The following is a 27,780-nucleotide window of genomic DNA, read 5'->3' as shown; positions in this document are numbered from 1 at the left end:
AAGTCAATTTAGCCATTTCTGCAAACTCAGCCATCTTCACAATCCATTCCTCCATTTCTGTAGCCTTTCATCTTTGAGCAAATAATAACCTCATGGCAGTTGCCATAAAGAATGAATGAATTTTAGAAGCCCAAAATAAACAATAAAATGCAGAGCATTGCTTAAAGGTTGAGAATGTATCTTTCACTGAAACAATAACATAGAATTATATTTCTTCTTTCTTGCCTTTTAGTAACTGCTTCTTACTGTTCAGGTCAGGCCTTAGTAGAATAACAAAGCATTTGGGAAAAAAGATGCAGCCTAGTAACCCTGCACTGGAAGAAAGTATGGAAAAGATCTCCACAGCCACCATGTATTTCCCCTTGGTGCTCAGATATGTTGGGAAAAAGGACAGCCAGACGCTGCAAAAACACAAGAGACTGAAGAAGATAAACTTGGTCTCATTAAAACTGTCTGGTAAATGCCGGGCTTGGAAAGCCACAATGAAGCCAACAAGGGCAAGGAAAAGCAGGTAGAGCAAGACACAGTAAAACATGAGAGTGGAGCCTTCGTTACATCCCAGGATGATTTCATCTGCCACTAAGTTCATATCAGCATCTGGATATGGGGGAGAGGTTACAAGCCACATAGTGCAAAGAATGACTTGAACGAAGGAGCAGGAAACAACAATGTAATTATCTAAGCGCTTGCCCAGCCATTTCCTCATCTTGGACCCTGGCAATGAAGCCATGAAAGCTAAAATCACAATGATGGTTTTGGCCAATACACAAGAAATGGCTACTGAGAAGACAATCCCAAAAGCAGGTTGTCGGAAAAGGCAGGTCACCTTTTCTGGTTGTCCAATGAATAATAAACTGCCAAGGAATGAGAGCACAAGGGAGATGAGGAGAAGGTAGGTGATGTTCCGGTTGTTGGCCTTGACGATGGGGGTGTCCTGGTATTTGATGAAGATCCCAAGCACCACAGTGGCAATGCAAGCAAAGACAATTGCCGTAGTGGCCAGACTGGTCCCTAAGGGGTCTTCATAAGACAGGAAAACTATATGTTTTGGAAGGCACAAGTCATGGTTGTTGTTTGGATACTGTTCTTCTGGGCATGGGAAACAATCATCCATGTCTGAATGAAAGAATAAACAAACAAACAAATAAATAAATAATTGCTATTATTACAAAGTAGAAGAGTCTGCATTAATTATGACATTGCTAATATTGACTGAACTAAGATGTTTAGCCCAGTGGGCCCTGGTTAATGCTTCAGTGGGAGACTGCTTAATAGTTATAAAACTGTTAGCTAGACTGAAGGCACTAATGAACTATTCCTTTAATAGGGTCAATGAAACTGCATAGAATTGGACTTAACTCAAATTAACTCTTTCATTAATCTACTGACTATTAGAACTGATGCAAACTTGGACCAAACTAATTTTTAATTGCTTTCATCATTTGTAGAGTTCTAAATATTAAAATAAGGCAGCAGATGAAGCCAGAGATGTTTCTGCATGTGATAGGCAAAAGGTGGATGGTGAAGCAAAAGTTTTAGAAGCCAGACTTTGATTGCAATGGTTGGAAATGGAATTCCTAGCTATTTGTAAATATACACCACAGACATTGGTGTCTCAGTGTACCATTTTCAAAATACCATACAGGAACAGATTCTGGAGGAACAGTAAAAGAAATTCATCTCACAGGTTTTCTAAAGAGTTTGCTTAACCCTGGAAAGCAGCCCAGAAATTCATTGCTAATTTACAGTACTGGGGGTTGCCTTGCTAACCTAAAAAGCAGGGAGATACAAGCATTTAATACAGACTTATGCAAATTAGAATATACATGTGATTGGATAGAGCAGCACCTCAGGTCTTTAGTGAGGAAATTAGGGCACAACTACAAGGGAATGCTGATTTTGACATGAACATTTTTTCTTTATAGAGTTATTGTTAAACTTCTTTTAGTTTCCAGAGCCAATGCCTTCCTCCTGGTATTTCTCTTGGTTTTATCAGCATTCATCAGATGGATGTCTTATGGCTGAGATGACAAGGTTCATTGTTCCTGAGAAGGCAATCAGGGAGGGGATAAGGTATTTTCCTTTATGTCACTCATCCCAACCAGCCATATATTTTCTCCTATAGTACATAACCTATACGGTACTACATAATTTCCTTCTGAATTTATTCCACAAAGGTTTTCATGCAATGGTTAATTTTTCTAAACTGAGCACACCTTACCTTTCTGACTTGTAATCTTCCCTTCTGGACATGGAAGGCACTCATAGCAGCAAAATGGCTTTCCTTCTATTTTGGCCCTACTCGAACCAGAATGGCAATTGTCATTACAGAGGGAACGGGGTCTTTTCTGAAAAAAGGAGATGGAAATTTAAAGAATCCGTGTGGTGGTCTTGGCATGCCCTGGGGCATTGCTCTTACTGAAGCACAGACACCTATTCTGTATGCACTGCTTGAGGGGATGCTCAGAATGAGACGCTGTGAGATGACTGTAACATTGATCAGTGTCTACACGGTGCTTAGGTGCCGTGGCAAGCATTTCCAGAGTGCTGTGCATCTTGGATATAATGAAAGACATGCACTAAGCAGGGAGTTGAAGTGCAGCAGATGGGGACTTGGGTCCAAATTTCCTCATTTATTGGTCAGTTATCAAAGGCAATTGGCTCATTCTAGCTAATAGTATGAGAAAGTTAAGACCTGCTTTGAATAAATTTCAGCTCCTTGACAACAGCACAGAAGTATTTTACTATTGTTTTCCGGGATATTTTTCTCCCCAGCCCCGGAGTTTTCATTTGGGCAGCTATTCCCATTCTCACCAAGCCTCCCCCTACTTCTCTTTCCATGGTCAGCTGGAGTCATCAAGGTAGTGGCATGTAATCACATACCACACTTAAGAGCAAATTCAAACCATGACTTCAGTATTTGAATAGTGCTATTGAAGTTACAGTAGAAACAGTAGGGCACCACTTTTTGAATGTTCAGAATGTGGATTAAATTGTCCCCAAACCTATGCAAAATACTGTAGGTATCTGGTTAAATCTTCTGGGCCATACAATGGAGTCCTTTTGAATGTTGAGCAATTTGGCTATGAAAGACTTAAGCAGCCCAACACTCTTCTTCTGAAGTTCTTCAGAAGGTTGTCAAGATCGTGCCATCAAATGGCAAAATAAACCCTAGAGCACACACCAATTCAAAACACAAATACAATATCAGAATAAGGCTACAAAAGTTCAATATGTGTACATGTCAACAATTTTTGAACATTCAAAATGTGGATTAAACTATCCCCAGATCTGTACAAACTATGGTGAAGGTGAATGGTCCCCTGTGCAAGCACCGAATCATGTCTGACCCTTTGGGGGGATGCCGCTTTTGGGACGTTTTCTTGGCAGACTATAGAGGGGTGGTTTGCCATTGCCTTCCCTAGTCATACAAACTATATACCTGGTTAAATCTTGTCGGCCATGCAATGAAGTCCTCATGAATGTTGAGTGATTTAGAAGAGAAAGAGTTCGGGTGCACCCATCCAACTTTGACTTTTGTGAATGTGTTATTTGAGTATGTGATCCAGTTGAAAATATCAAATCCAGCAATTATACGTCCATTGTGATCAAAGGAGATATTTTCCCCGGCACTGTTTTTAAAGGAAGTACTTCTGATAAACTTGTGGAGCTAAATTGGGGAGAAGGTGGAGAGAAAATGATGCCATGTTGCAACCTTCATAATAATCCTAACCCGATATAAAGCTAAGATGAATGATTCTGAGGGAAAAAATCTCCAGAAAAGGAGAAGGAGAAGGGGAAGGAGAAGGGGAGGGAGAAGGAGGAGGAGAAGGAGGAGAAGAAGGAGGAAACATTCAAGTCAGTTGTCCAGGAAGCGTGGTGACACCAGCTGAGATGTTTGGAGAAATATTTGGGGGAGTAATTGCTTTCGATATAGGAGAAATTGCTCTGTTCGAGTGTGCTGCCTTTCTCTCTCAGAAACATGCTACCCGAATGAGCTATTTTCCATCAAATTTTGGCAGTGGAAACTTTACAGTTCAAAAATAATAACAGATTAAGAGTAAAGAAGGTTTGCACTATATTTACAGTAACAATATGTATATACAGACACTCATTTACAAAACAGAAATGAAACTCTTTTGTGGACAGAAATATATAATATGAACATTTTACATATTTCATCTCTTTTTTAACATTCTGAATATGGCAGAGATCCCCAGAAAATATATATTTAGAAAGGAAATGGGAGAAGAACACAGAGGGAAATGTGTGCCTTCTTTAACTATTTTAACCTGATGTGTCTTTCTTTATGTAATTTCCCCCAAAAGATAGCCATCATTACATCTTGGGATTTTTGATAGGAGTTACATAGATATTTATGAGCTGTGAGATGGATGGCAGTTTTTGTCTCTTTTGTATCTCCTTCCTGGCACTTAAGTGGGTAACATCTTGTCCCAATATTCTACTATTGCTACATGTTTCATTGTCTACTAAAAAGAGCTCTTCTGCATTCCTTTGGAAGATACCTGCCAGGGTTCTTCAAGTAGATATCCTTCTCTCCTGCTTTTTATCTTTCTTCTCTGTTTTGACTTGGATGAATGTAGGGCATGCAGAGCATATGCCATAATGTAAACTGCATTGTAGACGCTATAACTGTGGCCAGACATGCTTGTGTCAAACAGGGTCCCAGGTAGAGTCTCCAACTTTTCCTCCCCCGAGCAGATCTCCTCAGCCTTCTTGTCTAGAGCAGAATTTGAGAAATCACAATTAAATGCATCTCTCCAGAAGATTCTGATAAAGCCATCGCTATTTTCTGAGAGAAGGTTTCTTTCCCTCAGAAATTTCTGGAATCCTCTAGAAGAATTTGTATGAACAGCAAATGATAGAGCCCCATGGAGGAAATGTATGTCCCAATCTCTTTGAAACCCAGGAGATATAAAATCCATCTGGGCTGTCATAATCCACACCCGGCTCTGAACTGTTAGGTCATAAAATTGGGCAAAGTGGAAAATTAACCTCAAGACACTAATAGTATGTATTTCTCCTTGTATAATAACAGTATTGGCAGTACTTCCTGTGACAATATGAGAAGTCCCAAACCATTTAATTCCTGTTTCAGCAAGGTCACCTGAAAAAGATATTAGAGGCATTTTTTCTAAAAAGTCCACACAGATACCCCACAGAGAATACATGGGAAGTATATCCTGTACAAATGAATCTCCATTGTCATCATCTGGAGCTATCACACCAATCCAGGTCCACTTGAAGTGCAGCAGCAACTGAAGGATGCCCATATAGTGATGGGTCGCATTTGGAAACATATGGTAGAAGAAGTCTTCTTTGGTTTTGTCATCTATTATTGGAGATGACCCATATAATATCTTGAGAAAGGAATACATGGGTGGTGGTCAGACACAATCCAATTAATCTCATACATGGCATAAAAAGACAGACCACTAGCACTTGTTTCACTCTTTTTCCTTTCCATCTTTTTATCTTATATTTTTTTTCTGATCAACAAGAAATCTGCACCCAAGTAACATAATTCTTCTAGCCTACTGGTATTTCAGGGTATATTATGATGTATTAAGACTTGTTTTGCTATTGAAGAGCGTCAACTGCAATCTTTAGGCATGCATTTGGACTTCCCAAAGCATTTTTTCAAAAAATTCAAATCAGTGCTTTCCAGCAACTGTAGCATCTATACTGACATATGGATGGATTACTGCGAAATATTCACATTTATTATGAATACATCAAAGTGCCCCAACATTTTTGGCATACAAACATAAATTGATCAACTTCTTTCTCGGGGGTTCGTAAATAGCTTTTATGAGCTTTCCATTTTCTATCTCCCATTTACAAATTGCCCTTAAACAAAATGAGCCTGAACATCTGATGTCTTTTTTTACCTGTGGAATCTTGTAGGTGCTCAAGATATTTGTCATGTGGAGACAGACTTTAGACGTAGGTCCCCCAATGACTCCCACATTGTGGTTGTGAATGTCACATTTGTAGTTAGGGATGAATTTGTCCTGGGTGGATAGAAGTTCCAGGGAGGCAAGATAGGTCCATCCTGCCAAAAAATAGCTGTTTAAGATATGGAAGCCCAAAGTGACATTGGGTAAGAGTTGGGTATTCTCATTGATTTCCTTCACAGCAAATGCCAAGGCCAGGATGTGCTGGTAATTCTGAGTGAACATCCTACATTAGGAGCAATAGTTTTCAGGTTATCACATTCTTTAGATCTGATTACTGATTTTATCTAGATATGGTCATCCTCACAATTGGCCCCTTGAAAAGAGGAGACTTACTGTATGGAATAAGTTTGAAACATATTTTAAGGTATACATTAACAGGGTCAATCCATGCCAATGGATTAAATTCACCACAAAAATGTAACAACATTTTCCATAAATTGAGATGACAAAATGCAGATATTGTTTGCCTACAAGAAACACATATATAAATAGGACACATCCATCTATTAAAGCAATGGAATTTGTGACAAGAATATATAACTGCTTGAGAGACTAAAAACAAACAAAAAAGGAAATAGTAATTTATATGAAATCATCTGCCTGAGAAGATTTGGATCAATTTAAAAATAGAGCAGGGAGGATATGAATCCGAAAAATGTGAAAAGAAAAGAAGATAAAACAATCATGCTGGCTTCTATTTATGCTCTAAATAAAAATAAAGAACAATTTTATAATAGATTGCAAATTGACAGATATTAAAAAGGGGAAATCAGAAATGTAATAGCTTGTTTACTTTTTTATTTTTTTCTTTGCTACCTTTTCTTCTTATTTACTGTTTGTATTTTAAGTTTGTTAAACTTGCTTTGCCTCACTATTTTTCCTTTTATCAACAGACACACAAATACACACACAGATGTACAAACATATATGCCAAGTAACAACAGATTGGGTATTTGTATATCAAGCAATTTAGACTGAGACTGAAACCTTTAATATTTAACCAACACCTTGATGTATGTTGCAGCGTGTCCTTCTACTTTTCCTTTTCAATGCTATACTTAACTTTGAATGAAAAAAACCAAATAATTATTATGCTTGTAATGCTCATATCCTAAATAATAATCTGCTAAATTTGAAAAGGTTAGAAGCTCCCCTTCTCCTTTTTTGAGATGAAAAGAAGAGAAGGTGAGAAACAACCCTTTCAATGGGCCTTCTTAGCCTTTTAGCTATATAGCCAGCTGGTTTTTGTGTTTTCTGTATTTTTGTTCTTGGAAACCAAACTTCCTCCCCACCACGCCCCAAGGGCACTTTCTTTTCCTAAAGAGGCATTTCAGTACTTTTGAGCAAAGATACCACTTTGATGGCTGAAAGTGAAGAGGAACTGAGGAGCCTTATGATGAAGGTGAAAGAAGAAAGTGCAAAAGCTGGTTCGCAGCTAAACCTCAAAAAAACCAAGATTATGGCAACCAGCTTGATTGATAACTGGCAAATAGAGGGAGAAAATGTAGAAGCAGTGAAAGACTTTGTATTCCTAGGTGCGAAGATGACTGCAGATGCTGACCGCAGTCAGGAAATCAGAAGACGCTTAATCCTTGGGAGAAGAGCAATGACAAATCTCGATAAAATAGTTAAGAGCAGAGACCTCACACTGACAACAAAGGTCCGCATAGTTAAAGCAATGGTGTTCCCTGTAGTAACATATGGCTGCGAGAGCTGGACCATAAGGAAGGCTGAGCGAAGGAAGATCGATGCTTTTGAACTGTGGTGTTGGAGGAAAATTCTGAGAGTGCCTTGGACTGCAAGAAGATCCAACAAGTCCATCCTCCAGGAAATAAAGCCAGACTGCTCACTTGAGGGAATGGTATTAAAGGCAACACTGAAATACTTTGGCCACATAATGAGAAGACAGGACACCCTGGAGAAGATGCTGATGCTAGGGAGAGTGGAAGGCAAAAGGAAGAGGGGCCGACCAAGGGCAAGATGGATGGATGATATTCTAGAGGTGACGGACTTGTCCCTGGGGGAGCTGGGGATGTTGACGACCGACAGGAAGCTCTGGCGTGGGCTGGTCCATGAAGTCACGAAGAGTCGGAAGCGACTAAACGAATAAACAACAACAATCTTCCTTTCTTTTTTGTGGTTTTCATTCTTTCAAAGCGGAAGATAATTTCTATACAATAATTGATTATGTCTCACATCTATGAATGTTTCTGAATGGTGAATACATTATCTTTTGCAATTTTCAATTTTCAGTAAAGTTGAGTGCATGGAAATGTGTAAATCCCAAAATGTTGAATAAAATCTGCCATCCTCTCTTCTTTTCATCCCTGAGTTGGAGCATTAGATGAACCCCCTAATGCAAGGTGATTAACTTAAATCACATGAAAACCTTATCTGGACACACAGAAGATGTGTTTTATTTTTCAGCCTGAAGTACTTACAAAAGGTCATCAGAAGTTTCATCCGAAGGCTGCTCCTGAAAAGTGACTCGACTTGAGAAAACATAGATTTGAGATGTAATGCTAGCAATGATGAAATCGCCAGGCTGGTAATACTTGTGGAGAATAGGCAGAGCTGCAGGAACAGGACACTTAGCCTGAGGAATCTTACTTGGGCCACAAGGCACCACTCCTGGGGCTATCATCTCTGCCACAAATAACATGACTCTAATGGAGAGTCTTCCTGCTTTATGCCAAGTAGTCTGTCCCCTCATGGATATTTGAATATTGCTAATTCACATGGGAACACTCAACTGATTGAAAGCCAGAACTATCTAAAATCAGCTACCAGTAAGCACAGTAGTGTAGCTCTGCCTTTCTCATCCCTCATAAAAGGGAACACGAGATCGTTGATCATATCAAGAAAACATGAGATATTAGTTAACTGTTGAATTATCCTCCTGTCCTGAGGGAATGTTCATGGGCCAGGAAGACACTGTATAGCATTAATTATGGTTATTTCATAATGACAGTGGGATGGGGGAATAGTCAGCAATTTAGAATTCTATTTTCTCTCAAAAAGTTTCAGAGGTGAACATGCTGATGTTTATGACAGCTCAGGTGGCATCTTCTCAATCTATCTCTTTGAAAGACTTCTCCGTAGCAGTGTCTTCCCTCAGTAATCTGGTTACCTCCAAGTTCTGGATGGCCCCATCCTGTTATCTGTACTGTATGTATGTTGGTGTGTGTATATTTATATCTATCTCTGTGAGTGTGTTTGTGTGTGTGCATATAATCAGAATTTTTCAATACCAAAAAAATATACAAAATGAAAAAAAATATATAGAAAGAAAGAAAAAGAAAAAAAGAAAGAAAATGAGTGAAAAGAGAAGGAAACATACATTTATGCCTTCCACCTTCTTTCTATCAAGGAATTATCATCTTATTCTTTTCCCCATCTTCTTTGCCTCTTTATTCCCCAAATCCAGAAATCAAATTGATCTTTTCTTCTTTCAAAAAAGTCCATATATGGTCTCCAGTCTTTCAACCCCCCCCCCCACAACCTCTGTTCTTTTTCCTCTGACCAGATCAGTTCAGTTAATTTTATAGTCAAATTTTCCACTGCAGGCATTTCATTAGTTTCCAACTTTTTGTGCACATCAAACTTGCTGCAGTTACCCCGACTCTGTGGTTGTTTAGAAGCACCATGAAAACCTGGCTCTTCTCCCAGGCCTTTGTCGAGGGAGAACGAGACCCTTCATTTCATCGCGCTTGCCACCTTTTATGTTGATTTTTTATTTTGTACTGATTTTATTGTGATTTGTTTGATTGTTGTGAGCCACCCTGAGTGGTTGAGAGTCACGTGGCATAAAAAGTTTAAGAAATTATTATTCTTGGTTGCATAGTCAGCCATATGTTTTGACTGGTTTTGGTACTTTTCTCCATCTATCGAGTCCTTTCTAAGGACCTGGGATAGGCAGATGTTGTTGTTTAGTAGTATTAAAGGTATCATTGCAGAATGTTCCAAGTAAAGCTGCCTTTTGCAAATGGCTGATGGTGTCAATGCCAATGGTGTTTGAGTGGTGGTACAGATGTTTTGGAATTGCACCCAAGGTGCTTCATACTATTGGTACATCATCATCATCATCACCACCACCACCATCACCATCTAATAGGCACCAGATGCATAATTTCCCATTTAAAGGTACACCCAAAAAAGAACCAAGAAGTAAAAATAGGTCTTTGCAAAGTACCATGCATAAGAAATATTTTTTGTCCATTTCTCATTGTGGGATAATCCTTTGCAAGTTCTAATTTGGGGCAGTTTTTAAGTTAGACTATTTTTAAATTCCAGTAAACAAATGTGGTATCTTAGTGTAAGCCTCTTTATCTCACTGATGCTGTTTCCTCCAGACATATGCAGTCCTTTGGGTTCTGCTGAATAGTTTTACTAATGACTATTCCCCCACATCTGCCTGTAAGGAACAAAAAGTGTTTGTAGAAATGAGCAAAACACTTAATTCAGCTTCCATTTCCAGAGAGGGATTTGGACAACAGAACATGTTTTGCTCCGGATGTGTCATGAGTAAGGATGGCGAGCAGGGGACTCCCATCCAGGCTGTAAAGCGCATGCGTAGCACTGAGGAATTAGGTAGCCATTCAAAGAGACACAGATCGGGCCTGCCTTAGCCTTTGGGGTTTATATGTCTGGGTTTTTCCCACGCTTCTTCAGTTTGTTAGGATTTTCTGTTATGTAGCAGTAATAAAACACTAGAGACCTATTCCTTGTCTCAGCGTGGTTCCTGGCTGTTAGGACAGGATGAGAGGTTAGACCTTGACAGATCATAACAATCCACAAAGGGATGGCTGTTGAAGCCATCCATGAGCAAACTGGATGTGGAAATACCATGTTCGATTTTCTCAAATGAATTAATACATAATTAATTCTGAAATGAATGTTTTTTGGTGGGGCAGGAGCCTTGGAGTCAGTGTTGACTCCTGTCGATTGCTTGGACAAGTCCCTGAAATTTTCTTGGTAAGGTTTCAGAAGTGGTTTGCCATTGTCTCCTTCCTAGGGCTGAAAAAGAATGATTGGCCCAAGGTCACACAGCTGACCTGGTGTCTAAGGCAGGGCTAGAAATCACACTCACCCGGTTTCTAGACTGATTCCTTAAGCACTAGACCAAACTGGCTCTCAAAGGAATTAATGCATGACTAATGCGTTCCTCTCCATATTGTGTAAGGATCTGTAGTCCAAGAATCACTAGTGAGCATGCTCAGATGTATGCATGGTTCGGCCTGTGCATATGACTAGGCTTCTGCCTGGGACTAATGATGTAAGCAGAGAAGGAGGAGACTCCCCAGCCTATCAACGGAAGGAATAATTAAAATAATATTAAAAATAAATTTATAATCCTTGTCTGACTGCCATGTGCTTGCAGGAGTTTGTACTGATAGGTTGTGCTAAGTAAGATTTCCTGCTGCTATTACGATTCTCTCTAGTAGCTGTTTTTATTGTGTTCTTGGATTGAAATTCCTTAACACAAATAATGTTAAATAAATGATAGGAGATTCATCCACAGGGAATGTGGCTGCCCGGATGGCTATGAGAGATGTGATGGCTGTGTCGGGTTAATCATGTTCTGGATGTACCTGTAAGAATTTTTACCTGTTAGAAACAAGAGGCATTAGAAAATTTTCAGAACAAGCCTTTCTCTCACATTAGAGACTAGGTAAGTGTTTGAGAAAAGGAATGTGTAGTTCCATTGAAATAATACTTTCAAGGTTAGCTTCAGACAAGTAGACTTGTGTTTAAGTGACCCAGGAGATGCTAGTAGATTCCCAGAACACCCCAAAGGGATATGTGGATTCTCACAACTTGTTATTCAGCTTTGTAAGATTTATTAAGGTTTTTCTGTGAGTTAATAAGATGGATGTTAGGAAGCAAGAACACAAAATAAAGTGGCTGGGTAAAAATTTGTCAAGTTCCAAATTAGGCTCATTTCCAAACTTTCAATGTTATAAAATTCAAGGGGACTGTTGGTTCTGCAAGCACAAACATCGTTATCCTATTGTGAGGGGGGGGGGTGAAGAGCATCCCCTGAAGGTGCCTCAAACTCATGAGAGAAGAAAAAGGGAGTTAGCTACAGGTGGGTGACCGGACCCTGAACCCGTGGGGCTGAGGATATGCGTGTTAGATAGAGCCGTTTAGGTTAGGAATTTATAGCTGATTGTGTAGAGTAGCTGGCGTCTACAAAGAGGTGTTTTGAGTGGGATTAGCCTTTGAAAGGAGGAAGAGATAAGGATGGCAGAATCATCCCGGACACATAAACACATAAACCTAGTAACTAACTCAAGAATGCTTGGGAAACAGGAAGATTGTGAGCTGAGCCCTCGAAGGAGGGGGAGGATAGTTAGGTTATAAAGGTTTTGAGCTAGCTTTGTTCTTGGTTCTTTCCTGCACCTGCATGGAGGGAACCCGCCTTTGCAAATGCGTTACAAATAAACTCTTTTCTCTGTATCATCGAACCTTGTGAATTGGAATTCTTTTGGGAGGTTTTCCCGCTGACACTATTGATCGTGTTCACTCAAGGCCTCCGCAATTATGTTCAACTCACCATTTCAAGAACCTTCTTTTGGTCCCTTCAAGGAAACTGGCTGTGATAGGCCAATCCTGTGGCCTCAGATTCATTGATGGCAGGAGCTTCCTTGTTGGGCCACTTCTCAGTCAGCATCAAAGCCTCACCAGCTGAGATGAGTGTGACGTAATGGGGGAGTCACACCCTCTGGCTGGGAGGCCTTGTGCTTCATCTTGTGGGCAAGTGGCAAGCTGCTGACTCCTCAAACTAGCCAGGAACTTCATTATTATCTGTTTGAGCACTGAGGTCATTTTTAAATAATTTGGACAGATTTCTCATAACAAGTAACATTCTGCATGTTAATTTATTTTCTTCACTATTCTACTAAAAAGAAGGAAGGAGGGAAGGAAGGAATGAAGGTTAAAATGGTTACTTCAGTGGACTAGTTGGTTCATCTTACATTTGGTCTCTTAGAGGTCCCAATAAATGCCCATGTTTAACCAAAGGAGCCAGGAGCACAGAGCACCCTGATCATATTAGATAGCAGAAAATAGTACAGATGACCAGTACCACAAATAACCAAGCTCTATACCTATAGGTGGAGCCAGCATGTTGAATTGCATGTAGAAGCCAATTGGAAACCAACTGTGTTTGTGAAGCAGAGATAACACATGGGCATAATGTGGCAGGCACATCATGGCCTGCCCTGCTTTATTCTGAACCAGTTCCAATTACTGCGTGATCTTCAGTGAATATATCAATACAGGTAGTATTCATTTAGCAACCATAATTAGGACGGGCAACTTGGTTGTTAAGTGAAGCAATTGCTAAGTGAAACCATGACTGTGCTTACAATCTTGTTTCAGCTTTCCTTTGCTTTAAAGACCTGCAAAGATTGTAAATATGAAGACTGGTTGCAACAGTTCTTCTTCATCACCTTTGTAACTGGGAATGGTCGCTAAATGAGGCATTTGCTAAACAAGGACCACCTGTATATAATTCACTGAAACAGTATCATCGAAATATATTTTTTCTTTCTTGCCCTAATTGTTTATCAAACAAGCAAATTTAGCCATTTCTGCCAACTCAGCCATCTTCACAATCCATTTCTCCATTAATGGTATTTCTGCAGTCTGCCATCTTTGTGCATATAATAACCTCGCTGCAGTTACCATAAGCAACAAATGAATTTTAGAAGCCCAAAGCTAAACAATAAAATGCAGAGCATTGCTTAAAGGTTGAGAATGTATCTTTCACTGAAACAATAACATAGAATTATATTTCTTCTTTCTTGCCTTTTAGTAACTGCTTCTTACTGTTCAGGTCAGGCCTCAGTAGAATAACAAAGCATTTGGGAAAAAAGATGCAGCCCAATAAGCCTGCACTGGAAGATAGTATGGAAAAGATCTCCACAGCCACCATGTATTTCCCCTTGGTGCTCAGATATGTGGGAAAAAAGGACAGCCAGACACTGCAAAAACACAAGAGACTGAAGGAGATAAACTTGGTCTCATTAAAACTGTCCGGTAAATGCCGGGCTTGGAAAGCCACAATGAAGCCAACAAGGGCAAGGAAAAGCAGGTAGAGCAAGACACAGTAAAACATGAGAGTGGAGCCTTCGTTGCATCCCAGGATGATTTCATCTGCCACTAAGTTCATATCAGCATCTGGGTATGGGGGTGAAGTTACAAGCCATACAGTGCAAAGAGTGACTTGAATGAGGGAGCAGGAAACAACAATGTAATTATCTAATCCTTTTCCCAGCCATCTCCTCATCCTGGACCCTGGCACTGAAGCCATGAAAGCTAAAATCACAATGATGGTTTTGGCCAATACACAAGAAATGGCCACCGAGAAGACGATCCCAAAAGCAGGTTGTCGGAAAAGGCAGGTCACCTTTTCTGGTTGTCCAATGAATAATAAACTGCCAAGGAATGAAAGCACAAGGGAGATGAGGAGAAGGTAGGTGATGTTCCGGTTGTTAGCCTTGACGATGGGGGTGTCCTGGTATTTGATAAAGATCCCAAGCACCACAGTGGCAATGCAAGCAAGGACAATTGCCATGGTGGCCAAACTGGTCCCTAAGGGGTCTTCATAAGACAGGAAAACTATATGTTTTGGAAGGCACAAGTCATGGTTGTTGTTTGGATACTTTCCCTCTGGGCATGGCAAACAATCATCCATTTCTGCAAAAGAAAATGTTGTTATTACAATGTAGAAGATTCTGCATTAATCAAGACATGGCTAATGTTGACTGAAGTAAGAAGTTTAGCTCACTGGGCCCTGCTTAATGCTTCGATGGGAGACTGCCTAGGAGTTAGAAAGCTATTGGGCAGACTGAAGGCACTAATAAAACTCTTCTGTAATACAGTCAATGAAACTGCATAGAATTCCACTCAACTCAAATTGATATTTACTTTTATCCCTTTTTGATTAAACTACTGAATATTAAAATTCATGCATAATTAGACCAACGTAATTTTTCTAATTTTTCAGCTTAGAAATTCAGCAGATTAAATTAAGGTTTTACTTACAGCCATAGATATGGGAAAATTTGATTTATGCAAATTAGAATGTATATGTGATTGGAAAGTGCCTCTATCCAAGCAAAGGATTTAACTGGATGTAGCAATACATCAAGTGTTTAGTGAGGCAGAGTCTTATTTCTCAGGCCCTGTGCTTGCTCCTAGGATCTTCTTCTGGTTCTATCAACATTTCTTCAGCCTCTAACTCTTTTATGTCTGAGGTTCCTTCTTTCTCAAGTTCTTTGAAGGTAATTAGGAAGCGGATGGAAAGTTTTGCCTTATTTCACTCCTCTGCACTTTTCTCCTCCTATACATAACTGGAAAACTTTCTCTTCCACCCTCATTTGCATGGACTAGTTAATTCTTTAGAGATATTAGAACTTACCTTTATGATTTGTAATCCTCCCTTCTGGACATGGAAGGCATTTGTAGCAGCAATATGGCTTTCCTTCTATTTTGGCCCTACTTGAACCTGAATGACAATTGTCATTACAGATAGAACGAGGCCTTTCCTAAATGGAAGAGATGAAGAAGATGAAGAATCGGTTCGGTGCTATTGGCATGCTGTGGCATTATTGGTCTTGGAAATAAGACACACATGCCATGAAGTAGGCTGACCATCTTTCCTTGAGACAAAAATGGGACATTGGGATGGCAAAACGGGACGGGGTTAAAAACAGGACATTGGGGTTAAAAACAGGACATTGGGATGGCAAAAGGGGGCAGGGCTGGGTGACGGGCTGGATCGGCAGGCAGGAAGTTCTCCGGTTTTCTCAGGCTGGGAATCTTCAGATTCCTTCACTTGCGAGAGGCAAAGCTGGGCGGGAGAGTCTAGTAAACAGTTGTCCCCGACAAGCCATTCCTCCTCCGGCTGTGCTTTTACATTCTTTTCTTCCCGCCGTTTCAAGGCAGGAGCCAATCGGCTCACCCTTTGATCACCGCCTATCAGCTGATGTGGTTTTTTTCTTTTTAGGTTTCCCGCCGGGTTGAGCTCCGCAGCTTTTTTCCTGCCGTTTCTGCTGAGCTCCCCCTCCTTCCACTCAAAGTCAGACCGCATTCTGACAGGTTCGTGGGAACTTTCAAATTTTAAAGGTTTTTAAGGTAAGGTTTTTAAGAAAACGGGACAAAATGGACATTTAGATTAAAATGACGGGACGGTCTGGAAATGTTAAAAAAATGGGACTGTCCCATTCAAAATGGGATATATGGTCAGCTCTTGCTGAAACACAGATACCAAAGGTCTGGTTTGCTGTTCTATATGCATTGCTTGAGGGCATCAGAATGAGACATTCTGAATGAGACATGCATGAAGCTTTCTCAGCCATAATGGTATTGGTCCTTGCAAATAGGGAACAAAAATGTATCACGGTCCTTTCCACCAGAACTTGAGTAGTCTGTTTAAAATTCTTCCATGGCTTTCTTTAAGTTATTCCCTTTTTATAAGTGCAAGAACGTTTGGCCATTTTTACTTCCTTTGAACTGCTGTTCACGGACATCTCATACGCTTTTTCTCATTTTAAATGTTTTTGCTTTCTAATATACATCACAGAGGAATGGAATTAAACTTTACCCAAGCCATGCTTTACTGCTTTTTTCTTTGCCAACTGTAGTGAGTTACGGTCAAACACTGCAGGTTCTCAAATACTGCAAATTCTTTCAATGATACCCTATGACTGAGTGATCCTTACACTCAGGCAGTGTGTTCGAGACTGAGATGGCCAGCGGGATTAATCTGCGCTATTCAAATGAATTTTTAAGTGGCTGTTCTTTAGACCAGCAAGGTATCTGAATAAAATAACTGTTCCCATACTCCAGAAAATGCAAACAGCATATTTTAATGCACTTCACAGCCACCTCAACAGTGCTGTTTAACCTGAAAAAGGCATCAGGTGAGACTGCATAGTGACTCTACTGCTTTAACTGTACGGTGGGCCATGACCATAACACAGACTTTCCTGCCCCACAACTTCCTGGAAGACACACTTCTCTTTTACCCTATGCAGATGATACTGGCCTTACAAGAATGCCGAGGGGCCTAGCACAATGTTGCAAGGAAGATCTGTTGGAACTCAATTATCAAAAAACTCAAAGTCATGGCAGTTTCCAACAGGCCCCCAGAACCCTGCAGTTTCCTTTTTCAAAAAGATGGGGGTAGACGTGATGGAATATGAGGGTGACCTTGGAAGAGGGGAGGAAGAGATGCTGCCTAGGAAACAATCCGAGAGAAGTGAAAGGAGTCTGCGACAGAGTAACGGCCAAAGAAAGAAACTTAGGAAGCATCTGCCCTAATTACTCAGGCAGTAAATAGGGAGGGCGGGAGATCTGTACTTTCAGATTTGCAAGATCCGATTAAAGTAGCCTTACAATAATGTAGAATTAGCTCATCTCATGGTATTTCCTCTCTGGTCTACTGGGGAGGGCTGACAGTAGGCCTTAAGTATGTTGGAATAGGAAAGTCCCAGGGGACCACATTGCTGGAAAGACACAGAGGAGTTAACCTGGCATCTACAACTATCTGAAGACAGGAGGTAGCCATTATATACCTGTAACTCTCCAATTATTGGAAGTCAAGCCATTAGCACAGCTCCTCTGTGGTGCCCAGTTGTGTCCCTGCTCTAATGTTGCACCACTAGAGCCTGTACATTCCACACTTTTAAGAGCAGCTCTTCAATTCCCTAACTGTGCCTCTAGTGCCACCTTCTGACTATTAGGTCTGTCTTTCGCCTGGGTCTTGCCCCACTAGCTATAAGTGATGGCTTCTAATCCAGGGGGAAGCAGGCAGTGGAGACCCAGATCTCATCCTTGGGCCTCTCTCCAGTCTTCTGCTCAGCATGAGTTATGATGAGACTGAAACACTTATCAAGAAGCATGTACCAGTGTAGAGAGCAAGCAATATGCCCTTGACAGAAATACACAAGAGCCGTTACACAGGCAAAGAAGGCTGAAATATTCTTTAAGGCCTGAGAAGCTGGACCCTATTTGGAAGTGGCTCAGGCATAGGCCTCCCTGATTACCTGGGAAATAAGGAGGAGGGGGGGGATAGCACAATAAGATTTGCAAGATTCTGTTGTTACATAAAGGAGATAAAGGAGAGTTGTAGTCTTCCTCTGGAGTAGCTTTTCTGGCTGTTCTATGAAGTGGGGCGGGGAAAGAGAGGGAGAGTATCAGTCTGACCCAGCCAGCTCCCCAAACGTTCTTGCCAGTGAATCCCTTAGGTCCTCTGCCTCCCTATAGCATACCTTAGTGAGCTGGAAGTCCCATGGCACAGAAGGGCCTTCATCAAAACACAGTGTCAGGCCTTCCCTCAGCCCTCCTTGTGGATCAGTAGGGGAAGACTCGCTGCCTGGAGCTGCAGTGGCCTTGCAACTCTGGACACAGGAGCTTGGTTCTTTTTACGCATAGGCATCTCTAGTGTCGATACTATGGAGACACTAACACAAGCCTCATCCTACCCTTACTACAGAAATGTCCAGGGCCAATGGAACCATGTTATAGTTCCCTCTTGCTTTCAGATACCAACTCTGGCACAACATACAGTGTTGCCAACTTTTTTGTGGCAGAGCTCAGCATTCAATGGATGATGACTTCTGGGTTGTGCTTTGGACTCAGCACTATAAACCAGATTCAGTGTGCACCCAGTTTGCCATCTTAGATAAAGATCTACTCTCTCACAAACTGTGTTCATAGATGCTCCCTCGGCTCCCCGATGTTCCCATCCCTCCTGTTTAGATTCTCATTTTTGATTTCTTTTATACCTTCTGTGTCTCTTGTATATACATACATACATACATTTACTTGTACATTTTATATGGGTCTTTTATTCAACATTTTAAAGCTCTTTTACATCTTTTATTCTTTCATACTAATATCATTTCTATTTTTTATCTTTTTACCATACCTGACTGTTACATTTTTATGTTTCTTCCTAATAACTTTCTAATTACTGTAAACCACCCGTTTTGTGTTGGTCTATAATTGTACACACATTGATTTGATTTGAGTAGTTGGATAGTGGTGTAGTTATGCCCCCTCCTGTAGGCCAGCAAGATATTTAAATCAAATATATATTCCCAAATTCCAAGCAGGACAAAGGTTATCACATTGTACTGACCACCTAGCAGCTATTTTAAATGATTCCATTAGAAAGAGAAATAGATAATTATGTTAACCTTCAAAATTCTAGTCACAGAATATAGTATAAATTCTATTATTACTCTTGTTGTTATTATTCTGGCTGCATTGAAATATTAATGCCAAAAGTTTCTTAGTGGATTAGGCACACTAAATCTAGTCTTCTATTATTTACAATCTAACCTCAGCCATTAGACACAGTTCTTTATCCACCTCTTTTTTGTTAACCCAAATAAAGGCCATGTAGACTAAATCCATTAACCTTGACAGATCATGCCCTAGAAGGATATAGGTATTCTAGGATATTCAGTAACTGGAAGAATTAAGGAGACATTATAATGATTAAACCTCAGAGATGGATGAATTCAGACATACGGTATAGGAGATGACCCAAGCAATATCAGACCCTTCTTCCTAACATATTCCAATACAGAAATTGTACATCTTAGGCAAATTGGCAGTGTTCTACTGGACAATGGGCTAGGGAGCAGCAGATAGGAACCTGGGCCCAATACACACATAAGCTGGTCAGTCATCCAAGACAATAACCTCATTCCACCTAATACTATTAGAAAGGTAAAGCCTTCACTGAATCAAGCTCGGTTCCTTCCCAACCCTGTGATAGTTATTTCTCATTGCCTTTTTCTAGGAGGTTTTTATGAATGTGTAGTCTAGCAAAAGGCCTGGAGTTTTCCAATAGGTATTCATTCAAGTTCTCACCATGTCTGATCCTAATTACCTTTTCAAGGTTGTCAGTATACTGTCATCTATTTGAACACCAAGCTGAAGAGCAAATTTCAATTAAAAACACAAGCAGAATATCAGAATAAGTCTAAAAAAATTCAATATGGGAACAATTCAAAATGTGGATTAAACTATCCCCAGATCTGAATCAACTATATACCTGGTTAAATCTTGTGGGCCATGTAATGGAATCTTCATAAATGGTGAGCAATTTAGAAGAGAAAGAATGTGGGTCTACCCATCCAACTTTGACTTTTGTGAATGTGTTGTTTGAGTGTGTCACCCAGTTGAAAATATCAAATCCAGCAACTATATGCCCATTGTCATCAAAGGAAGTATTTTCTCCAGCATTGTTTTTAAAGGAAGTACTTCTCATAAACCTGTGGAACTAAATTGGGGAGAAGGTGGAAAGAAAATGATGCCATAAGACACCCTTCATAATAGTCTTAACATAGTTGCAAACTGTGGGTAATGATCTAGAGAAAAAATATTTCTGCAGAGGTCAATATCAAACACGCTAGAGGTATATTTACGCTGATGGTACTCATTCCAATTCAAAGCAGGGGTAGGGGAAGGGGAAGGGGAAAGAGAAGGGGAAGGGGAAGGAGAAGGAAAAAAAATTGAGTGAGCCCTTCAGGCAGTGTGGTGACACTAACAGAGAAGGTGGGGTGACAAATTTGGGAAAGTAGGCATCTTTAATGCAGCAGAGATTACTCTGTTTAACTCTGTCCATCCTTTTTGTTCTCTTTAAAGTCAGAAACCATGCTACTGAAATGTGCTCTTTTCCCTCCAATTGCAGTGAGGCAAATTTTGCAGGACAAAAATAATAAAATATTATCGGTACAGAGACTAAGCAGTAGGAATAAAATGCCTCTGAAGCTCTTTTTTTTTTAGACGCCCCCCTCCCCAATATAAAAGAGTGCACAAGGGAAAAAAAAGAAAAATAAATTATTTTGGGAACAGAAATACTGATTATGGGTATTTTACATATTCCATCTATTAAAATACCATATGTCCTTATTAATAGTAAGAACATACCCATTTGAATACAAAAAGAAGAAAATATAAACTTGCTCTTTCTTTTACTATTCATCTAACCGGCCCATCATGAATTTATATAATTTCCTTCCCGAGACATCCTAACTAGTGGGGATCATTGCATCTTGTGATAAGGACTTGCACGGATCAATTCTAAAGCTCAGAAAAAATGCTTTTCCTTTGGGTCTGTTGGGAGTCTCCTTCCTGGCACTTTTCTAGGACAATCTCTGCTGCTAAAGTTCTACTGCTTCCACTCCGTCTGGCATTCTAATGTCTACTGAAGGAACCTGTTCTGTATTGGTCTGCAAAATACCTGCCATGGCTCTTCATTTAATTGATCTTGTCTTAATTCTTTCATCTTCACTCTCTGTTTTGACTTGGATGAAGTTATCACATGCAGAGCATACGCCATAATGTAAACTGCATTGTAGACACTATAACTGTGGCCAGACATCCTTGTGTCAAAGAGGGTCCCGGGTAGAGTCTCCAATTTTTCCTCCCCAGAGCAAATCTCCTCACCTCTTTTCTCTCGAGTGGAATTTAAGAAATCACAATTAAATGCATCTCTCCAGAAGATTCTGATAAAGCCATCACTATTTTCTGAGAAAGGGTTTCTTTCCCTCAGAAATTTCTGGAATCCCCTAGGATAATTTGTATGGACAGCAAATGATAGAGTCCCATGGAGGAAATGTATATCCCAATCTCTTTGAATGCCAGGAGATATAAAATCCATCTGGGCTGTCATAATCCACACCCGGCTCTCAATTGTAATATCACAAAACTGTGCAAAGCGGAAAATCAATCTTAAGACACTAATAGTATGTATTTCTCCTTGTATAATAACAGTATTGGCAGTACTTCCTGTGACAATAGGAGAAGTCCCAAACCATTTAATTCCTGTTTCAGGAAGGTCACCTGAAAAAGATATTGAGGGCATTTTTTCTAAAAAGTCCACACAGATACCCCAGAGAGAATACATGGGAAGTATATCCTGTACAAATAAATCTCCATTGTTGTCATCTGAAACAATCACACCAATCCAGGTCCACTTGAAGTGCAGCAGCAACTGAAGAATGCCCATATAGTGATGGGTCGCATTAGGAAACATATGGTAGGAGAAGTCTTCTTTGGTTTTGTCATCTATTATTGGAGAAGAGCCATATAAGATCTTGAGAAAGATATACGTGGGAGGTGGTCAGACACAATCCAAATGAATCTTCCCAGACATTTAGTAAAAAGACTTGTTTCACTCTTTTGCCTTTCCATCTTTTTTATGTTATCTTTTTTGTAATTTAAATATTTCTTATGACAAATATTCACTAAGCAACATATTCTTTTAGACCACTGGTATTTCAAGAGATACTATGATTTATTGATCTTCCAGTGGGGGACATTGGGGAATGAGCAGCTGTGCCCGCGGGCTCAGTGGGCAGAACTGACAATGCAGCAGTTTTTTCAGGCTCAGGCAGGTTTTATCTGCAGCCCAGGAGAGTTTTTCAGGAAAAAGGCAAACACCAAGAATCACTCCATCTCTCCTCCAGATGGCTGCTTGCAGCCAGAAGATTGCAAACAACATTTCACATTTGAGTGGTAAGAGCTAGCCAAGAGGCTGGGAGGTCACCATTTTCCAAGCTGTGCTGTAGCCTTAAAGGGACACTAAGACTGGCCACCCCATTTCTAAATCACCCAATTTATATTTCTGTTAAGTTTGCATACCTTAAGAGAGGCTTTCTACAGCAAGGAAAAGCGGGCACTCTTGGTGCTTATCGTTATTTTTGGGATTATTTTTTAAGTTTTGGACTTTGTTTTCCCTCCAAATATTAAGGAGGACTGAGAGTAAATAATTGTCTCCCTGTTATTATTTTTGTACTAAATTTGAGGATATGAGCATTCTCCTACACGTTGAATTGGCTGTTTTGAACTTCCAGTTTTCTGCTTCTATTTTCCCTGGGGAACTGTCTGCATATCACACTTTCACTTGTGTAAACACATTCTGGAATTCTTTCATATCATTGACTTTCACTGGTTAAGCTCCAGGGGGTGCCATACTCTACTGTGTGAGAGATGGAGGATTTTAAACAGACTTTCTCTGACTTCCACCAAGATTTATAACAGATTCTTTTTGACCCCTACTAAGTTTTTATGCCTTCAGCAAAGGATCATTACCTTGTCATGGTGCTGGAGCTTGAGCACCTCAATGATGCCATGAGCTAAACCATGAAGGGCCACCCAAGATGGGAAGGTCATGACAGAGAGGTCAGACTAAATGAGATCCCTGGGGAAGGTAATGGCAACCCACCCCAGTATTCTTGCCGTGAAAACTAAATGGATCAGTACAACCAGAGATATGTCAGTATACCATCGGAAGGTGAGACCCCCAGGTCGGAAGATGGTCAAAATGCTACTGGGGAGGAACAGAGGATGAGTTCAACTAGCCCCAGACGTGATGGCACAGCTAGCTCAAAGCCGAAAGGATGGCTAGCGGCCAACGGTGCTGGTGGTGAACGGCGAATCCGATGTTCTAAGGATCAACACACCATTGGAACCTGGAATGTAAGATCTATGAGCCAGGGCAAATTGGATGTGGTCATTAGTGAGATGTCAAGATTAGAGATAGACATTTTGGGCGTCAGTGAACTGAAATGGACTGGAATGGGCCACTTCACATCAGATCTACTACTGTGGACAAGAGGACCACAGAAGAAAGGGAGTAGCCTTCATAATTAATAGTCAAGTGGCTAAAGCAGTGCTTGGATACAATCCAAAAAACAATAGAATGATCTCAATTTGAATTCAGGGCAAGCCATCTAACTTCACAGTGATCCAAATATACGCCCGAACCACAGATGCTGAATAAGATGAAGTAGAGCAGTTCTATGAGGATCTGCAGCACCTACTGGATGACACGCCTAAAAGAGATATTATTTTCATCACGGGAGACTGGAATGCTAAGGTGGGCAGTCAAATGACACCTGGAATTACAGGTAAGCATGGCCTGGGAGAACAAAACGAAGCAGGACATAGGCTGATAGAATTTTGCCAAGACAACTCACTCTGCATAACAAACACTCTCTTCCAACAACCTAAGAGACGGCTTTATACATGGACTTCCCCAGATGGACAACACCGAAATCAGATTGACTACATCATTTGCAGCCAAAGGTGGCGGACATCTATACAGTCGGTAAAAACAAGACCTGCAGCTGACTGTAGTTCAGATCACGAACTCCTTCTTGCACAATTTAGGATCAGACTAAAGAGATTAGGGAAGACCCACAGATCAGCTAGGTATGAGCTCACTAATATATAAATCATACTATTTTTTTTATATAAAAATATAGTATGATTTATTGAGAAGTTATGCTATTGAAGAATATAAAGTGCAATCTTTAGGCATACTATACATTTGGACTTTCCAAATCTGTTTTTTCAAACACTCCAAATCAGTGCTTTTCAGCAAATGTAGAATCTATACTGACATATGGATGGATTACTGCAAAAAATCCATCCGTATGTCACATCACTTTTGCTATAAATACATCAAATTGCCCCAACATTTTGGACACCCAAACGTATATTGATCAGCTACTTTCTCAGGCTTGATAAACAAGTCACCTAGCAAACTTATGAGGTTTCCATTTTCTGTCTCCGATTTACAAAAGTGCCCTTAACATAATAAGCCTGAGCCATTCATACCTTTTTTTTACCTGTGGAATCTTGTAGGTGCTCAAGATGTTTGTCGTATGGAGACAGACTTCAGAAGTAGGTCCCCCAATGACTCCCACAATATTATTCTGAATGTCGCATTTGTAGTTAGGGATGAATTTATCCTGCGTGGATAAAAGTTCCATTGAGGCAAGATACGTCAAACTTGCCAAAAAATAGCTGTTTAAGATACGGAAGCCCAAAGTGACATTGGGTAAGAGTTGGGTATTCTCATTGATTTCCTTCACAGCAAATGCCAAGGCCAGGATGTGCTGGTAATTCTGAGTGAACATCCTACATTAGGAGCAATACGGTTCAGGTTATCACATTCTTCAGATCTTATTATTGATTCTTTCTAATCATGGTCATCCTCATAATTGGCCCCTTGAAAAGAGGAGACTTACTGTATGGAATAAGTTTGGTGAATTCTGAGGAAACATACTTGGGAGCAGATTTGGAAAAGATTAGGTAGCAAAGCCATTCTGACAGATACATATGGTCCATTTGCTAAGGAGTTCGAAGCATACTATTTATTAAGATAACTTTAACAGTGTCAATGCATGCCAATGGATTAAATTCACCACGGAAGCATAACTAAATTTTCTATACGTTGAAAAGAGAAAATGCAGATGTTAAAAAATGGGGAAGTCAGAAATTTAATAGCTTGTTGACTTTTTTCTTTTTTGTTTGCTTTCTCCAACTATTTTTTCCATGTACACACAGATGCAGAACGATACGCACACATACCTGTACCAAGATTTCAATACCAAGCAATTTAGTTTAAGACTCAAACCTTTAATATGTAACAAACACCTTGATATATGTTGCAGTGTTTTTTTTTTTCTCTTCCTTTTCAATGCTATATTTAACTGTATGAAAAAACCCAAATAATTATAATGCTTGTAACAGTGATATCCTATGTAAGACAATAAAAAAGGAAAGTAATACTATTTTTTACAACTGGGGGGGAGTTATGCTCTTGAGCAATTGTAAAGTTCTCCTGTCTGCCTCCCTGCCTGCCTATCTATCTATCCATCTGTCTGTTCATCCTAAGTATCAGCTGGGATCACTTTGATGTTCTGGGAAGTTTCTGAGATCGTTCTTCTGTGAGAAATGGCTGAAACTTTATTATTTCCCCCTTTGCTTTGACCACATTATAAAATTAAGAAATGGAGGTCAGGAAAGACGCACACATGGAAATCTGTATACCCTAAAAGTTTGAAAACAATCTTCCGTCCTCTTCTTTTCTTTTCATCCCCAGTTGGAGCTTTGGACAAAACAGCTAAAGGAAGGCTACTAAATTAAATAATATGAAGACCTTAACTGGACACACAGAAGATGTGTGTTTTTTTTCAGCCTAAAGTACTTACAAAAGGTCATCAGACGTTTCATCCGAAGGCTGCTTCTGAAAAGTTATTGGACTTGAAAAAAGGTAGACTTGAGATGTAATGCTAGCAATGATGAAATCGCCAGGCTGGTAATACTTGTGGAGAATAGGCAGGGGTCCAGTAACAGGACACTTAGCCAGAGGCATCTTACTTGGGCCACAAGGCACCACTCCGAGAGCTATCATCAGGGCCACAAATAACATGATTTTAGCTGAGAGTCTTCCTGCTTTATCCCAAATAGTCTGTCCCCTCATAGATATTTGAAAAGTGGTAATTCACAGGGGAACACCCAGCTGATTGAAAGCCAGAACTGTATACTGTAATATCAGCTACCAATAATCACAGTATTGTAGCTTTGACTGTCCCATCCCTCATTAAAAAGGAATCATGAAATGATTGATCATATCAAGATACCATGAGATATTAGTATAGTAAAATGTCGAATTATCGGCCTGCCCCAAGGGAATGTTCTTGGGCCAGGCGGATACTTTATAGCATTAATGATGGCTATTTCATAATTATGGTTGGATGGGGGAATAATGATCAATTTGGAATTGTGAGTTCAGGATAAAGTTTTCAGAGGTCAACTTGTTGATGTTTATCACAGCTCAGCTGCAATCTCTCCTGTCTTACTTTATGAACTCAGGAGAAACAGCAGGTGTGCAATTTCCCTTAAGGTAAATCCAGAAAGGAATCCGTAAGTAAAAAATAGGCCTTTTGAAAGAGCCACACACAAGAAGGTATGTTAATATTCATTTATTTCTTCATGTATTTACTTCCATTTCTCCTTGCCATTTTCAGTTTGAGAGAAATTTCAATGTTGCCATATTTTGAATCTCAGGTAGACCATATCGGTAATCTTCCTTCAGACAGAGGTAGCTCATTGATCATGTTGCCTCAAGACCTCTGCAGTTCTTTGTGTTTAGCTGAACAGTTGAAAAATGATTTCTTTGGTCAGATAAAGGGAAACAGTCCCCAAGAAAGATTTCAAAATGAAAAAAATCAGCATGTGGGCTTGATGGTTCAATTCCCTGTTTCCCTCTCATGTCCCATGGAGAATGAGGGCTGTTTCTGCAAGGCTGTGGAAAGAGACTAGGAGATCACTGTTTGCCTTTAATCAGGTCTCCACCTTTAGTTTATTTGAAGTTGATAGCAGATCTTCCCAAACAGGGTGGCTGGAAGGTATTTTGCTCCTACACCCTCTTGGTTGTGGGCCAGTGGGAAAGATTAGGCTGGAGTGCAAGGAGATATTTGGGGATGTAGGATTACTGATAAGGTTAGACCATTTCAGTGGAAGAGAAGATCCGTCTGCCTAGGATTTGGCTGCTCCTATGGCAAAGGGGTTCTTTAAGCAGTTCTTTAGTTAAGATTTAATTGACAATTTCACAGAGCAAGAGAAATAGAGAAGTAGATTCCCATGACTTCCTACTCAACTGTGAAGGATTCATTAAGGGCCCAAACAGATCATGCCATTCAAGGAAACTGAGTCTCAGCATGCTCCCCAAATCAATTAAATCAGGCCAAATTGAACTATGGTCAATGACCACAAGGTTAAAAAAAAGAGAAGCAAAGCACAAATACAACAGAGGTAGTGGCCATTTAATTCATTAGGCTGTTTGGTCTAGTGGTTAAGGTTCTGGGCTAGAAACCAGGAGACTGAGAGTTCTAGTCCCACCTTGGACATGAATGCTGGCTGGGTGACCTTGGACCAGTCACCCTCTCTCAGCCCAACTCACCTCACAGTGTTGTTG

General features: G+C 40.2%; 2 protein-coding genes across 2 annotated transcripts; both read right to left on the bottom strand.

Annotated features, from left to right (window-relative positions):
• Positions 1-205: 205 nt before the first annotated feature.
• Positions 206-8,625, bottom strand: LOC134497029 (vomeronasal type-2 receptor 26-like). Its single transcript, XM_063302744.1, has 4 exons — positions 8,423-8,625; positions 5,913-6,204; positions 2,222-2,348; positions 206-1,116 (listed from the first exon to the last, which is right to left on the bottom strand). The coding sequence occupies exons 1-4, from the start codon at positions 8,623-8,625 to the stop codon at positions 206-208; spliced, it is 1,533 nt and encodes a 510-aa protein (XP_063158814.1).
• Positions 8,626-13,773: 5,148 nt separating this feature from the next.
• LOC134497028 (vomeronasal type-2 receptor 26-like) lies at positions 13,774-26,175 on the bottom strand. The gene is made up of 4 exons (XM_063302743.1): positions 26,012-26,175; positions 24,644-24,935; positions 15,409-15,535; positions 13,774-14,684 (listed from the first exon to the last, which is right to left on the bottom strand). The coding sequence occupies exons 1-4, from the start codon at positions 26,173-26,175 to the stop codon at positions 13,774-13,776; spliced, it is 1,494 nt and encodes a 497-aa protein (XP_063158813.1).
• Between the last annotated feature and the right edge of the window lie 1,605 nt (positions 26,176-27,780).

Source organism: Candoia aspera, chromosome 4 (genome assembly GCF_035149785.1).
Source record: "Candoia aspera isolate rCanAsp1 chromosome 4, rCanAsp1.hap2, whole genome shotgun sequence".
NCBI lineage: Eukaryota > Metazoa > Chordata > Lepidosauria > Squamata > Boidae > Candoia > Candoia aspera.
The sequence above is the reverse complement of the archived record's forward strand: the minus strand, read 5'-3'. Positions and strand labels throughout refer to the sequence as shown.